The 13,844-nt window shown below is 42.1% G+C and overlaps 1 protein-coding gene across 11 annotated transcripts in view; it reads left to right on the top strand.

Moving 5' to 3' along the window:
• The window catches only part of SEMA5B (semaphorin 5B), a 291,544-nt gene that overhangs the window by 126,828 nt on the left and 150,872 nt on the right, over positions 1 to 13,844 (top strand). For all 11 annotated transcript variants that reach the window (XM_074873600.1, XM_074873596.1, XM_074873599.1 and 8 more), the window contains one exon: positions 10,568 to 10,773. In XM_074873600.1, the coding sequence (XP_074729701.1) occupies positions 10,620 to 10,773 (154 nt within the window). In that variant the 5' untranslated portion in view covers positions 10,568 to 10,619. The remainder of the gene's footprint in view (positions 1 to 10,567; positions 10,774 to 13,844) is intronic.

Raw genomic sequence — 13,844 nt, 5'->3', positions numbered from 1 at the left:
CATTACATTTCAATTAGTAGTCCATCGAAGACTTTAATAGTCTAGAGCATTAAAGTGATTTTTTTTTTAAATTTCTTATTAATTTTTTATTGTATCATGCTAATTTCCAAAGATTGATTGAAAGCCCAGCTGATCCAACGAACAACCCTATCTGCCATGTTTCTTGAGGGAACTTCTTTCTTTTATGACATTATGCAAAAAGGTCACATTTCCACAAAGCAGGAATCTGTTTCAGTCACCTCCTGAATTCATTATCATCCTTTTTACTTTTTAACATGAGGCACATGATATACAGGCACCCCAGGTGGACATGTTTAAATTAATCTAGTAATAATTGATTCAGAAGAGATTTGGAGGACAGAATTTGCATAAAAGCCATAATGAGAGCAAATCCTCCAAGGCCAGACTGAACAGCTAAGTCCCTGAATAACTTACATCTCCTAAACTAATTTGGTTATATATGCAGGATGAAGGTGTGGGGGCTGGAGTGCCATGTGATTGGAATTCATTACAAATAATTCATCTTCTCCAGAAAGCCTAGCCTCAGAGTGTATTAAAATGCTATCAGCCCCTAAATGCTTGCTCAGACCCTGCCTCCTGGAAGGTGATGACAAGGTTTCTGTCTGAGGGATTGTTCAGGTTTTTTAAAGCATTTCTGAGGAGGAGAGCTGGCACCCTGGGGTTGGGGCATCTGCTGGCAGGATGCTTCTCCTGTCTGATGGGAGAAGATTCAGATGTCCAGCCAAAACTGGACATCTGAATTTGTCAAAAATGTGGTTGTGTAGGGTGATCCAGCTTTTGGTCTCAGATATTCCTCCCTTCTATTCCAGCATGGAGCTGTTTAGCTAAGTCATAAATCATAGGGTTTGCATTAAATCCCAGATCACCTTGGTGTCTTTGGGAATTTAGGGAGAGGGACACTTTACAGGATGGGGACTGTGCTGTGTACTGCTTAGGTAAAGTAAATCTGTGGACAGTGAAAATTATGACTGTAGTTCATTAAAAGTATACAGCCAGGGGCTTTTTGAAGGTCATCTGTCCTGCTTCACTTTCCCTTAGCCTAAATACCATTTTTGAGAAAAGTTCTAAAAGGATGTTGCTGTGACCCAGCATAGTAATTCCTGTGTTCTTAGGCTGGTGAGCTTCATTTAGCAGGTAACACAGTACCATGCTCCTGGTATCAGAGGAGCTGTGTAGGATGTTTGGAGGAGGAGGAAAATGCAGCTTGGCCTTTTCAGAAGCTGTTGATCGCCATATATTTTTTTGGGGAAAATTGATGTCACTGTTGTTTTCAGCAGATGAAGAATCAGTCCCATTTTGTTTACACACAGCAGTTGGTAATAACCTGTCATTTGTGAGCTGTATATTTTCTGCACTGCTTCCCTTCAGTGCTATCCTGCAGCCGGGTAGCTCTGGGAAGAGCCACTCTCCTCTACAGTATCCCAAGTGCAATTCAGGGCAGACCAAGGTAGCCCTGCTGCTCCAAAGAGGGGAAGAGATAACAGCAGGTAACTGTTTTTGCAAGACATATGAGAAAAGCTCCCTGGCTGACAATTATTATTTCATCTGTTCAGATTTGGGGCATTTATAGGCCATCTGAATGCCTTCTAGCCAAAGGTTTCCATATGATAAATGATGCTGTGCAGTGTCAAGAAGATGCTTCAGCAAAACATATTCTTGTTTCCAAGCAGGCTGAAACTTGGAGTTGCACTACAGCAATGCTTTATGCTTGTTCTCCTAGACTTACAATTAAACCGTGAGTATGTATTATGTGGCACTAGGTAATCACAGATCTTTGACAAAAACAAACAAGCTGTGGTTTCTCTCTCCTGCATGGGCAAGCATTAAAAGAAAAAGTTCTTCTCATCCTGTTGTTGCAACATAGCAGTAGAGGAAGGAGCTGCCGGGAGGGATAAGATGGGTTTATGACATGCAGCAACCACCTTTGACCTGGGTATGTGGGGCTGCGTGAGTGATGCAAGAGGGTTTGTGGGATGGAGAAGAAGGTGGGTGGGAGGCCAGAGCTGTAGCCCTGGAGCTAGTGCTGGAGTCTTTAAACTGGAAAAACAAGGCTCTAGGGAAAGTCAAACCCATATGTTAAGGCTGACTCTCCAGCAGCAGGTTGATTGGTGTGATGATTTCATGGCTCAGATTTTGTCTGCTGGAGACTTGAGTTCTGACATTACTTCAGGTGAAAGGATAATTAAGTGGCTTTTCTTAAAATTTCATCATCTTACTGTTTTCCCAACTGTGTGGTCAAAGGGTCACCGTAGTGCCTGGTACATAGTTTACTGGGATTGCCTATCTGCTTAACACAATCTGGGGACTGCAGTTGTCTCCAGCTTGCCCTCAGAGTGTTGAAGAGAGAAACCTTGGAAGTTACCAACCTATATTAGGTCTGATAAAATTTGGAACCATTGTTGCTAACTTCTTTACTAAAAATCCCATGGGATGTGTCCAGTGGACCATCTAATTAGAGTTGAGTGAAAAACTAGTGTCAGTAAAATAACGGTTAGTACTCTAAGTCAAAAATTCAAGAACAGTTATGGTCTTTATATTAAACTGAGACAAAAGAAAGCCCCGTACCAAAAGCATTTGCCAGAGTCAGGAGGAGTTTACTTCTCTTTCTGGCTTTATCAAAAACTGGCTGCAGTTACTGGTGTCTGAGTCACAGAGTTGTGTCATGCCTCAGTTTCCCCAGCTGTAATGTCACAGCTGCAGTGGGGAGGTGTGTGAGCAGGAACACCACAAGCCTCGAAATCACTGCAAATAGAGGAGCGTCTCCAGTCAGACACCAGAGCGTGGTGGAACGATGTTGACTGCACAGTGTGGTGTTAGGGGCTGTGGATCTGCTAATTCACACATTTACAAATTATTCTCACATTGTGCAGGTGAGCAATTTGAAGAAAAGCTGCTGCATTAGTGTTTCTGCAGCAGCCATAGGCTTAAGGCATGGGTCAGACAGAAAGAGCCCTTGCAGCCAGGTGACTATTTGCAGTAAGTCTGATGCTGAATCTACTTTACTTGCATTATATAGCTAATCTGCAGGTGAACAGCATGTCTGGCACCTTGGATTTAAAGCACCCATGCAGAGGACTCCACATCTCGTGTACAGCGAAAGGCAACTGCACTGCAAGGGGTGCCGAGCCCTGGGCACATCCCCTGCTGCAGGCAGGGCCTCTGGAGTTGTTATTCTTGCTGTCTTGCTGCTGTCCTGTGAGCCCTGGGATGACTCCTTTCTTGGGCTGTGTTACACTCATGCATCCTCTCCTTTTGATGGAGCATCCAGAGACTTTGACTGGGAGCCAGAAGCGCCTGATTCCTAATCTAGGCTGCAGTAAACTTCATGTCTGAATTGCAGTCGTGCTAAGTACCATAGCATCCATTGCATTCTGCTGGTGTGTTAGTCTCTGCCTTCATCTCTGTGTTTCACAGCTGGAGCACATGAAAAATAATTCCATAGTTACTCCAGGTCACAGAATTACCAAAAATACCTCCACTTTTAACATCTCTGTTGAGAGTCTCTCAGAGAGACCATTCTGTGAACAGCAAATAGAAGGTCTTTCCATCCCCACTGAAGAGGTAGTCTTCTAGAGAATGGTGGAGGCATACCACCAGGGAAATAAATGAGTGTAAGCCTTCATTGCCAAATACAATCTTTGGATAAACAGAAGACTTCAGACTCCAAGGCACCTTTTCACAAGTGCTAAATTCATACCCCAAACAAACGCTAACAAAACCTCTCATGTCTTTATATTATGTGTAGCCAGTAAAAAAAAAGATCTAGAGCCCTCTGGGGAGAGCCTCTTGAAGCACTTGGGGACACACTCAATGTGTGGTCAGGTTAGCACTATTCAAAAGCAGGTCTGAGTGTCAGCAGAGCAGGTATTTATTTATGCCCACTGGGTTTGGCAGGAACTCAGCGGTACCGTATATTTTGCTCTGTTACACAGACTTTTATTGTTGAATCAGCTTTATTTAATGGGATCTTTCTATAATAGGTTCCTGTTCTGGAGGGCTTCCTCTAAAGGTGAGGAAACAGTTCAGTTTCCAGGACCATGCAGCCACTGACTGCGCTACTGAGGCCAAGTGGTGGCTGATGGCTCATTGAGGGTTTACATGGGTCTATAAAGAAGTAGACTGACACCAAGCAATACATTTTGTACCGAGACATTATTAAGAGTTTTGTCACTGTTAGCTGATCTGGACAAGAACATCCCATTGCATTTTGTGGGCTTGGTTTGGGACCTTGACCAGTCCTGGGTGGGTTTGAACAGCAATCAGAAAGAGCTCTAGAAATAAAATGCCCCAAAGTACACTGTCTTGTGGGATGTAGTCCTAAGATCAAACTATAGACTATTACTATTCAGCTCCACTACAGGCTTCACGAGCCATGAAACGAGCAGTGTATTAGGTTAAACTGATTTCTCCTTTGGAAAGAGTCACTGAGTTATTTATATAGATCTAGATAACAGAAAGGTTGCAATAAGTGACTTGTGTTGTGAGATCTTGATTGTTTTATTCCTGATATAAAGCCTGCTGTGATACTGCAACCGGTACCTTGCAGATTGTGTGAGCCAGGAGCTGTGACAGTGGTCAGCATGGAGCTCAAGCTTCTGCTTTGCCGCAGGAGAGCATATTACCTGCGCACTCTTGTAATCCACCCTGCTGCTGAATTGTAGAGATTTTTTAAAAGATAGCCTTTGAATTATATGCATGAAAATGTGGTTTTGTCTTCCTGGGGTGTTGTGAGAGTGAGTTCAGTGTGAGGCTCATGTCTTGGAGGCCGCGGGAAGTCCTGAACAAGGTGGGCATATGAGAGCATGGTGAAACCCAGGCAGAATAAGAGCTGCAGCAGGTAAACCGTTGTGAAGTTAGAAGTGAACTTACCGATTCTTCAGAAGACCATAGGGTGAATTAATTAAAGCAAACCAAGATGTCTTCACAGATTCTCATCTGAACAGTAGTTTGACCATTCCCATATGTTTGCCTCACAAGTAAATAAATGAGAACAGCTTGGTAGGCAGGAACCCAGTCTAAGGGGGCACATGAGATCTGACGTCTGGTCATGCAAGTGCAGTGTGAGACAGATCCGTCTCCCCAGTGCAGGCAGAGCTGAGGACTGAGCGTGCGGATGTGGCCATGGGCAGAGGGAAAAGCTGTGCCTTTTCTTCGATAGTGTGGAATGGCCCTTGGAGCCAGGCCGATGGGACGGATTCCAGCTGGTGAGGGTGGGAGGGGAGGGCAAGGAGCGGTGGATGAATAAAGGACCATGGTTTTCTTGGCCTTGGAGTTCTCTGTTTTCTAGGGCAGAGCTGCCTGTGCCAGCCTGTCATAGCCACATTGCTGTCTTGCTTTATAATGTTTATATTTGTTTCCCTTATTCTTCCAGTACTTTTTTGAATACTTTAATGTTCACCTCTTTCCATTGCTCTTCTTCCCTCTGGTATCCCATTCTAATAAAATCATAACTGTGACAATCACAAAAGATCCCAAACAGAAGAATTAATGCTTTTACAGGAGGTTCCTTTTTTAGTCTTTTTTTAAAGGCATGTCTTTTCTTTAAAATGAAAGATGAAGAATTTTCTTTTATCCTTAAACTTTACTGTCACGTTTTATTAAGTCAAAATGATAGTTACAGTCAGAGGAAAGCAGGATATGAATTCCTGGTACAGCCATTTTTAAAGTGTGCTTTGTTTTAAAGCCCTGAAGATTGATTGAAGGTATTTTTCTTTTAGACGTGGAGCTTTAGTCAAAGGGGCCTGATCTGAGTTACCCTCTGTAAATCAGGATTAGTTCCTGCGAAATCAGTGGAGTTACAAAGATACAATACAGGGTGAGTTGGAAAAGACTCATGCCCTGAGAATGAATAAGGGAGGGACTGTGGGTGATCGCCTGAATGCTGTGCTTGTGCAAGGGGGTGAAGCCACGAGGCAAAGCAGAATTATATGCCTATTGGGCTGCCATGAAACGGCCTGGGTGAGAAATGGACATGCGGCAGTGGGTTTGTGTTCACATGGGTGTTGTGGTCGCAAATCTCAGTTTTGGGGTGTGCTGAGTGTGCAGACCTCCTGCTTTACCCGGAAGCAGCAGCTCCTTGCCCATCACAGGCCACCACTGCTACAGTCAGGGAGGCCCATGAGCTAAGAGAGCCTGATTTAAGAGACAAGAGGATGGTGGCAGAAGTGGTGCTCTACAAAATACCTGTCTCTGGAGCATATTTCACTGGATCCAATGGAGCCTGAATTTGCTGACCTTTTTTTTGGCAGAGGGCCAGAGGGATTCACTGTGCAGAGCAGGAGAGTGGAAAGAGATGCCCCATCACTGGGCCTTGGGACTGTGCAGAGGCTCATAGCACAGGCTTTCATGAGGGAAAGGACAGATAAACTTGGACAGTTAATCTTACTGGACATTTTTATCCTTTTTTTTTTAATGTGTCTGCATTGGGGGTGGCGGAGTGTGGAATAGCTAAGGTGGTAAGGATACATCAAGATGAGAAAATAAAGAATTGGAACAGTATGTCCTGTCTGAAATTTGAGTTTAACCAGGGATGTGAGCTCTTGTCTCTCATCCGCATTGAAACCTTGACAGCTGATTTCTTGAGCTCTAAGCCATTTTGAGCAGACAGTGTAATAAGAACCACTCTTTTTATAGCATTTAACTGTATCTAAATGGCTTAATGCTAGGGCAAGTTCCAGCAGTGCAAACCACCTCTAGCCTGGGTTGTGCTTAGGATGTGCAAGCAGTCAGGATGAGGAGTGGTCCTAAGCACTGGTCATACTCCAGCCCTCAAAGTGAAAATCTGCAGCTTGGGCAAAATTGGAGGCTTGAGTTTGGCCATCCCACTCTACTCAGCATTTGTCAGGCCACACCTGGAATACTGTGTTCAGTTTTGGTCCCCACTATACAAAAAAGATGTGGGCAGGCTGGAGAGGGTCCAGAGGAGGGCCACAAAGATGACGAAGGGACTGGGAAGTCTGCCTTATGAGGAAAAGCTGGGAGAATTGGGTTTGTTCAGCCTTGAGAAGAGAAGGCTTAGGGAAGACCTTATCACCATGTTCCAATACTTAAAGGGTGGCTACAAAGAAGACAGAGACTCCCTTTTTACAAGGAGTCACATGGAGAAGATGAGGAATAACAGGTACAAGTGGGAGATTCCAATTGGACACAAGAGGAAAATTTTTCATAATGAGAACAGACAACCACTGGAATAATCTCCCCAGGGAAGTGCTGGATTCCCCAACACTGGACACTTTTAAGATTCAGCTGGACAGGGGGCTGGGCCACCTTGCCTAGACCGTGCTTTTGCCAGAAAGGTTGGACCAGGTGATTCCTGAGGTCCCTTCCAACCTGGTATTCTGTGATTCTATGATGTCCAGTAGAATGAAAACATTTACACTTACATAACTAGCTGCTGGACTCTCCCAGGCAGTTACTAGTTTGTTCTTGGCATACAATTGACCTGCTCTTGCATATGGCACTGCTTCATATTAAGAGTATGTTTTTTTCAGAAATAAAGTTGCAGCAGCTGGGAATAGCAATTACTGAGTTAGAGTCTCTTTTAAAATATTGAGAAAAAAATGAGCAAGCCTGGGAAGGGGCAGGTTGAAGGAGTAACCTTTCGAAATGCTATCTACTGCCTGAATATTGTTCAGTTGGTCTAGGGCTCTGGCTTCTGTTGCCCTTGTTCAAGCTGACATTTACCCATTGACTCTGACTCCAGTAGACACCAATTCAGTTCTGCACATGACACTGATTTTGTTCAACTTCCCAGGACATGAGAGCTCTACACATCTGGTGGATGCAATTGGATGTAGGAAACGGGACATAGGGAAGGTTACAAGTTTTTTATAATGTTTCTTTTTCATCTTTGTTTGGTCATATATTACTTTCCACTTCACATCAAGTTTGAAACCATTATTTTCATGCATGCTTTGGATTTCCCTATGACAATAAGGAAAAAGAAGATGGAACTTTACCCCAAATACTAGTTACAGCTTTCTAAGGAACATTGAAGTCTCTTGGACTGTGGTAAAATCTCCCAGGGAAAGTGGCAGAAATCCAGCTACTTGGCACATTTTACAGCTAGTCCAGACAAAACACTAGTAAATGTACTCTGCTTTGGCACAGAATAGGCTGTGGGATGTTATGAAGCTTTCCTATAGGCAACTTTTTATCATTTCATGACCCTGATGAGTGTGAAACTTGAATTTACTCATCTGCTGATTGTAGACCACATAGGGCATTAGAGGAGCATGGGACCCTACTGTGTGTCTGTGATTTAAGAATTTTTTTCACCTAGCTTGAGATCATTGTTTGGATGATTAGTACATGAAAATGGCCATAGACTAAAATTCTGTCTACTTTAGTACCTTATTTCTAGAATTAGCCAGTAATGACTACACTGGAAGGAGTAAAGCTTACATAAAGTGAGGTTTCCATGACTGTTTCTTCTAGTTTCCAACAAGGAGTGCTTCCACAGTGTAGAAGTCCTTTTGCCTCTTATGCATTTTGCAAAACAACCATCTCCTATCTAAGGAAAGTTTGTCTCTTCTGAAACTTTAAGTGGATCTGAGAGCTATACAGAATGCATCTATCTTCCTGGGGTTCACATCTCTGTGCTGTGTTTCACTTCTGGAGCTGTACTGAAAAAAACAGTAATTTAAACCAACGGCTGAAAAACAATCATTTAAACCAATGGCTGAAAATATAATCTGATGCTTCATCATCAGTAATTTTCATTACAGCATGACTTGCATAACAACTCCATCATCTGAGATACCACAGTACTCAGTGGTGTACACCCTGCAGTATGCTTGTGTTTAATGACTAAACGCTGTGCTGGCCTTAGTTTTGAATTATTTTACATCTCTTCCGTCAGTCCCATTTTTTAATTTAACATGGTATTTGCTGTATGTAAAAAAAAAAAACAACCCAACAACAAAAAGCAACCCTCCATAGTGAAGTGCTGTAGAACCTTCTTTGGAGAACTGGAAGGGGATTTTATACATCCCTGCATAAAATCTGCATGTATACAGGGCTGGAAAAAATGTGAAATGCTGTAATCTCTCATTCACACTAGTTGGGAAACCAAGTCGCTAGAACTACCCCAATTCCTGAATGCCAATGCTATTTTCAGTCAATGGTATGTAGCTGCTACTGAGGACATGCATAATGGATGCACTGGCAACTCATCTTTATGCCAGTGTTTAAAATCACAGAGAAGTATAGATAAGAATAAAATACAGGATCTATCTTTCAAACCAGCTGTCTCCTATTGCTGCTCTAAGCAGTCCCTTATTACTCCTGTGATGCCCAAAGACCTTTAAAAACTTCTTCAAGCTTCTTGATGTCATAATATTGTCCCCTATATTGGAGTTCGCTCCATGCCATGAGTCTGTCATTGTTGTATCAGTGCCTCATGTTACCAGCCACCAGCCTGGCCACTTCAGCTCACTGAAGGTGTTTTGGAGATGCCAAAAAAAAAAAAAATAGATGTATCGGGCACTGCAGGTGTTGACTGTTACACTACCTTTATGAATCATTCTACCCGCAGGAGTTGAAAATCTCGTTATGTGTGAATTTATCAGAATCAGCTTTATCACTAGATAAGATTTAAGGGTAGGAGACTCCATTTGTTTGAAAACATGTGTTTGCAATAATTGAACAAAGTTACATAGGAAAATACAATATGCAAATCAGTAAGATTAAATTTGGCAATGCAGATTTTCCTAAACTGCAGCAGCATCTTGGGGAGTTTGTGGCATGGGCTAATTAATCCTCCATCCCCTGCCTCAGGCTTGGTAGGCCCAGGGGAGTTTTTAGAGCTATATCTTTTCTGCTGCTATTGTTAAAAATGCTCACGTAGAAAAGGCATGACTTTCCTCTCTCCTAGCCTGAGAGTGAGTGCTCTTTCTCTTTAGCTGTGCCTCAGCTCTTGTGACTGGGAGCTATAGCATCCCATGATAATGCAGGCAATTGCCTCAATTGTCACCATTCTCCCCATTAAGCTCTTTTAATTTTTATGTTATCTCAATTAGCACTTTCCTGGCAACACCTTTAAATTGGCTTTTCTTGTTTCAAGACATTTAAAACAGCAGTGGTAAAATGTATAAATCTCCTATTAGAACAGTATTAATTGCACATGTGTTCTCATGATGACTGGTGATGGCCTTTCTGTAGCAATTTCTTGAATGTAGAATGACATTTAAACACGGACACATCATGAAACCGAGGACTGAGGTGTCCATACTGGGGGACACATCTACCTCTGGCATATTTGAGATTTCATGTTGTCAGGGCTGGCCACTGCACACCAGTTGCTGTATAAGGACACATACCCCAAAGGTACACAGAGATGTATGTTTAGGGAGCTGTGCACTTCCTTTCTCTTTGAAGTTAAAAGCCCAAATACAGTTGTAAATTGGGTCATTTTTTTTAGATGCTTTTGTGGAATATTATCTTGTGTACTTAGCACAAGTGGGGTTGGGATGAAACCCTTCTCTACCCATGTTACACACTCTGGTAAGCATTTGCCATTCTGAAAGTGGAATTATTTGTATTTCAGGTATCCTCCCTGGGCCTACCTTGGAAGCTAGATCTACAGCCGGCCTTCAGTCATGGTTGTTTCAAGATTAAAGGCCATTTCCCTGTCATTGCCAAGCCTTTTTCTTCTTGCTTTTCATCTCTCAGCATCACAGAATGTACCTGAATACTCTGAAGCTGAACATCAGCAATGTGTCAGGAAAGAACACCCCACAATTGCTTTTGAAGGTAAGAGCTTCTATTCCTGTTTCAAGATCCAGTAGAATGATCCATTTTGAAGTCCTTCCTGGTGTTGTTATGGATGATGGTTTAGTCTGTGCTGTTTTCCTTACACTTGTGATCCACAGGCCAGTGTAAGTGGCCTGATGAATCATATTCGCTTTGATGCTTTACAGTGTTTTAACTCTGAGGTTTCACAGCAGTCACTTAATTCAGGCAGTTTTGGGACTACAGGGCTAAGAATCTCCATTTTCAATTCTGCTACAGGTTCCCTGTAATCTTGTGCCACACTGAAACTGTGTTTCAGTTTCCTTTTCTCTAACTGGATTCAGTAATGCTTACATATCTCACCTGGCTGGCTCAATCCAGACACTTAGTAAGTGAAAAGTGATAGAGAATTTGGACATGCTTGAATGCAAGAGAAGTAAATTGTTTTAAAATTGCCTTTTTGTTTGTTGCCTTTTTTTTTTTTTCATTGGTTTTTAAAATGTATTTATCACCTCTGCTAGTAGTTTTTCTGTCTTTCTCCTGGGCATTTAACTTGACAAGGTCTTAAGAATGGCAGAGGGGGCCTTTGTGTTGCAATGGACAATCCTCTTACTGTTCTTTTGCAGCACGGAATTTCTCTTGTCCTTCTCCCAGTTGGATTTTCCATGAGTGTACATATACTCCTAAGTTGCTGTCTGTCCAGTCTGTCCACTTACCCACATGACAGTTAGATCACTATATTGTATCACCATTACTTCTGAATTCACCCCAGACTAGGGTGTTAAGCTCAGTGTGCCAGCATCACCAGCTGCTGAATCTCCTTGCTAAAAATGGTTTCCTCCTAAATGTTGAAATATTGATTTTGGTTCCCATTTAAAGCTTTGCAATGCATCTCCAGTTACATTCTTCGCTGAAGGCAATTAAGTACCTTGCAATGTGTCTCTAGTTAGGTTCTTTGTTAAAGGCAATTTAGTTGTGGTTTTGTGACCTTTGAGATAGGGTTTCCAGGAAGAAAGTAGTCAAAGTCTTCCTTGCTGACCTTTCAGGGTTCTTCTAGAGAGCTTTACTCTTCTTCACAGAGAAGGAAACTCTTGTCTCTTAATTTGGAAAGTGTAAGAGATTTCTTGTCTGTTTTCCATTATCTGTGCTTTAAAGATTTAAGTGGATTAAAGTAAATTAGCAAAATCTTTAAGCCTACATGATATGGCACTGGCTCTAACCTTACTCCAGTGGAATGGGTAAATAAACCTTTATTTTAATTGCTAAATAAGTCTAACCATCTGTTTAACTGGGGAGGGGTGAAAGGAGAAACCCCTGCGGTTAAAAACGTGGTGGAACTCAGTTGGATATTTAAATAGATAATACAATAATGAGGATGTTATAGGTACAGAAAAGAGAAGAAGTGTGCTCTCTTTCTATTAACCAGGAACACCAAACTTTGAGTTTACAGAGGATATGTTTGCAAGATCCAGCACTGAGATAAATCATTCTGCAGGAAATATTAGAGCCCCAGTTCCTGATGTTGAAGAGTTGGTGGGCATTTTTTGGTACTCATGTTGAGTGCTTCTCTGCAGAAGTGATGGCTACATAAACACACTCATCATCTGCCAGTTTCCTTTGTTTTAATCAGGCATGAATTTTTCACAGAAAAAAAATAATGTCTCCTCCCCTTTCACTGTTCTTGTTCCCTTCCTCTCTTTAATGATAGAGGGCAAAAACTGGTATGAGTTAATTAGAACTTGACAATTATACAAAAGAAATAAAGATTGAAATTGCAGACACATCAAGAAAATGACCCAGATAATAATTTGGGTCTCTTAAACCCAAGTTAGATTCAGAGTTACTGTTTTTTCTCAGCACCTGTTTCCTCGTGATTGCTCATGATACAGTTTAATCCTGTATTTTCTGCTGCAAAGCTCAGCCAGAAAATATACAGGAATAAAATTAAAGGCACCTTATTTCCACTGCACATAGTATTTAAGTTCTATGGAAGAGGGCTCACACCTGCAAAAACACATCTGAGTTCATAATATATTTTACCTTAAAGCTATACCCTGTTCTGATGCCAGCACAAGCAGATTTAGTCTGCAAGGGGAGACAAGCAGGGGAATCTACATGTTACGTGCTGTTCTGAATTGCTCTGAGGATGTCTCTGCTTAACAGTGTGGCTCATGGGCTTTCTGTGGGTCTCCAAAGGCATCGTCCCATGGATCACAACCTGCTATACAATGGGAATGCCGAGCCAACAACTGAAAGAGTGACCCCAGCAGCAGCTCTGCTGATGCTTCTGCTGCTGTGGGGGAGGATTATGTCATACTAACAATTTTCAGTGGGTGGGTGGTAATAATAAGTAAGGCCCCAGACCACTCAGTCATACAGGATGCATTAATTTACTGTCATAATGAATAGATTAAGAGAACAGTTTATGTTACAAAGGGGCTGAATAGCTTCTTTCTCACAACCTTGGTAGCCAGGCTTCCCTTCGCAAGACAAATGGGATGCCGTAACATGTTTTGTGTTCTCCAGTCTTCAGTTCCCACCTTGCTTGTGCTCAGTCTCTCTTTTTATTGTACTTTTCCTCCAGATTATGGTATTCTTAACATCCAGTTGGCTGGTTAATATCCTTGTCATGGAAGAATCCAAGTAAAACTCCTTTCTGTCTACTTTTTAACTTATTTTCTGAGAAATTATGTATTTTCTATGTCTCATCTCTTGCTTCTTGTATCTCATCCACGCTAGTCAGCCATCTGTTTTAACTGATATCTCTTTGTATTGCTATGGGAGGGGTACGAAAGAGAGAATACAGTACATGACCAACTCATTTAAGCAAAAAGTTGTCTTCATATCCACAATGCTTTTACTTTATCTGTGTTCAGACCTGAGCAAATGTCTGTTTCTCTACAGAGTTGATTCCCCAAACCACCTACCATTACTTGTCACCTAGAGAAATGGTATAGACAAGTCGAGGGACATAAATTCTGGTCCTAAATATGCTTGTTTTACATGCTCTTGATAAAGTTTGCACTGACAGGAATTTGTGGGCTGGGAAGGTGCTGTGAGCTGAATGATTCATCCTAGCAGACTACGTAGAG

This window comes from Strix uralensis, chromosome 6, assembly GCF_047716275.1.
Source record: "Strix uralensis isolate ZFMK-TIS-50842 chromosome 6, bStrUra1, whole genome shotgun sequence".
NCBI classification, from domain to species: domain Eukaryota; kingdom Metazoa; phylum Chordata; class Aves; order Strigiformes; family Strigidae; genus Strix; species Strix uralensis.
The sequence above is the reverse complement of the archived record's forward strand: the minus strand, read 5'-3'. Positions and strand labels throughout refer to the sequence as shown.